Source organism: Dioscorea cayenensis, chromosome 14 (genome assembly GCF_009730915.1).
Source record: "Dioscorea cayenensis subsp. rotundata cultivar TDr96_F1 chromosome 14, TDr96_F1_v2_PseudoChromosome.rev07_lg8_w22 25.fasta, whole genome shotgun sequence".
NCBI lineage: Eukaryota > Viridiplantae > Streptophyta > Magnoliopsida > Dioscoreales > Dioscoreaceae > Dioscorea > Dioscorea cayenensis.
The window spans coordinates 8,302,738-8,305,611 of record NC_052484.1 but is presented as its reverse complement, the minus strand read 5'-3'; the positions used below and the strand labels follow the sequence as shown (position 1 = coordinate 8,305,611).

At 40.0% G+C, this 2,874-nt stretch overlaps 2 protein-coding genes across 2 annotated transcripts; both read right to left on the bottom strand.

Moving 5' to 3' along the window:
• Positions 1-1,154: 1,154 nt before the first annotated feature.
• On the bottom strand, positions 1,155-1,514 carry LOC120276092. Its single transcript, XM_039282825.1, has one exon. It carries the CDS (start codon positions 1,512-1,514, stop codon positions 1,155-1,157), a length of 360 nt encoding a protein of 119 aa, XP_039138759.1.
• Positions 1,515-1,671: 157 nt separating this feature from the next.
• Positions 1,672-2,193, bottom strand: LOC120276091. Its single transcript, XM_039282823.1, has one exon. It carries the CDS (start codon positions 2,191-2,193, stop codon positions 1,672-1,674), a length of 522 nt encoding a protein of 173 aa, XP_039138757.1.
• Between the last annotated feature and the right edge of the window lie 681 nt (positions 2,194-2,874).

The window sequence follows — 2,874 nt, the reverse complement described above, 5'->3', positions numbered from 1 at the left end:
CCAGTAAGGAGCTTTCAAAGTGGTCCAAACTTGTAAAAAAACACTCAAAAACTAAAGAAGAGGATAACGGAAAGAGAATGGGAGGAAAAGGAGCACCAACGACCTCAATTCGGGGAAAACAAATTGGAAATGAAGATCAAATGTCGCCAATGGCGCTAAAATCCCAGGTGCTTACAGCTGGCTTACAGGCGTAAACCTCGAGAATTACGGGGTGCTTATTGCCTTAAGGCCTACCCTATGAGGATACATCTTCTTTATAATATAGGTTATGACTATAAGAGACTTTGCACTGTAGCCTGTAAGGTTCTCTGTCTCGCTCTTACTGTCTTGCTTACGGACATAAGTAGGCCATAAAGAACCTAAGCTATATTCCCCAGAAGGTTACGGGCCGTAAGGGTGTAAGGTATACCTGTAAGGTGCTCTGGATGACCCTTATTGTCTTGCCTACGAGAGTAAGCCATTAGTAAGGAAACTTTGAACTGTGTTCACTAGGACTTATGGACTGTAAGTGCACTCATAAGGCTCTCTAAATTTCCCTTGCAAGGTGTCTTACGGGTGTAAGATGCTCGTAAAGCTCTCTATATGAGGTTCACGGTCATGCTTATGAGTGTAAGGAGCCTGTAAGAGTCTTGGAAAATTGAGTAGAGTTTTCCCTATTTCCTGTAGTTAAGCTCAAATACAAATAAAACTTAAGAAGCACAAAATGAGTGCCCATCGCCACAAGCATCCAACCAACACATGAAAATTCAAGACAAATCAAGCAATTTATTGCAAACTCAAACAAGACAACAAAATACAACTTTAGATTCAAACTAACCAAAATACAAAAAATCCTGCTTGGGTTATCTCCCAAGAAGCACTTGTTTAACATCACAAGCTTGACGAACCTGAATGCACATGTCAAGGAGGCTCAAAGTAAAAAAATTCCTCATATGTAGAATCAATATCTCTAAAATAATACCCAAGTACAAGGTCACAGAAATAGGAAACTTACCGATAAAGTTGACCGATTCGGTGGTTACCTTCTTGGACAAAGGTTTTCTCTAGCCTTTCTATGAGGAAGTAACCTCACGCCAATGAATTTTACTCGTGTTTTCCTTAGTTACTCTTGGTGTAAGTAAAGGGGTGGTCTCTTCAATATGAAGGGCATCGAATTACTCCTTAAAAGGCTCCTTGTGCAAGATTTCCTGCACACATTCATCAACAATTAAATCAGTCTTATCAAGGAAATATAAAGTATCATCAAAAGTAGAAGGATGTTTTATTGCATCAGATAAAGCGAACATAACTTCCTTATCCCCAACCCTAAGTTTCATTCTACCATTGCTAACATCAATGAGGGCTTTGGAGATGGCTAGGAATGAACTACCAAGAATGAGTTTCACTTCAATATCCTCATCTAGATCTAGAATCATCAAATCTACCGGGAAAATAAATTTATCAACCTTAACCAAAATGTCTTCTATGATTCCCCTAAGATGTCTAATGGAGGAGTCCGCTAGTTGCAATGTCATCCTAGTTAGTTTAAGGTCACAAAGTCCAAGCCTATTGAACATGGCAAGGCATCACATTAATTCTAGTACCTAGGTTCACTAGGGCTTTTTCATTAACTATTTCACCAATGTCACAAGGGATAGTAAAACTCCTTAGATCTTTCTGTTTTTTCAGTAGTCATTTCTGAAGCAACGCTGAGCTTCCTTCGCTCAATGTTACTGTTGATACCTCCTTAGATTTCCGCTTGTTTGTTAGTAGGTCCTTGAGAAACTTTGCATACTTTGGCATTTGAGATAAGGCTTCAACAAATGGGACACTAATATGCAATTGCTTCAACAAGTCCAGAAATCTCTTGAATTGTTTGTCTGTATGATCATTCAACAATCTTAATGGGTAAAGGAGGCAGAGAATGTACTCCTTCACCAGTGGTGGTGTTCTCTTCTCAACAATCGAAGTAGGCTCGCTTTTCCTTGCCAGGCTCTCAATAACCTTAATTTCTGGCTCCTTTTCCATCTTTATCATCTTATCACCACCCATCCCCACTTTTTCACCACTTCGTAGAGGAATTGCCTTAAGATGCACATGGGGATTTGCTTCAGTATTACTTAGTAAGCTTCCTTGAGGCCATTTGGATACTAGTTTGGTAATCCATCCCACTTGGTTCTCCAAATTCTGGAGAGAAGCTTGCTTGTTTCTCATCGATGCTTCTTTGTTTTTGAACTGGTTATTTGACTACTGGAACTTAATGTTTGTACTCTGAGTAAACCTAGTGAGAACTTCCTCTAATGTGGGTCTCTTGTCATTCTGTTGGTGAGGAGGAAATCTTGGTGGGGGCTTTTGTTGCTACCCTGGATTCCCCCAAGAAAAATTAAGGTGATTCTATCATCTTTGGTTGTATGTACCACTATAGCGGTTCCGTTTTGTCGAAAGGCACTACCAATGAAATATACTTGTTAACTGGGTCCGTGCACCACTCTGACAATGGAACAATCTATCGAGGTATGTCCTCCCTCACACGTGTCACACGCCATGACTGTAGCTGATTTTTGAGTAAACAAATTATACATCTTTTGGCTCAAGGCTTCTACCTGAGCTGCTAGTGCTGTGACTTCACTAAATTAGATCATCCTGGCTAGCTTTACCACTAATTTACCTCTCGAATTTCAATGAAAATTGTTAATGACTATTCCTCAATCGACTGCTTGGCTATCTCCGAGGTCTTACTGCCAAGTGATCCTCCCACTGCCGAATCAATGAGCTGTTGGGTACTCTGAAAGAGCTCTTGATGGAAAATCTAAACTTTCATCCACTCAGGGAGGTTATGATGCAGACATTTTCTCAACAAGTCTTTAAATCACTACCACATTTTGAATAACGATT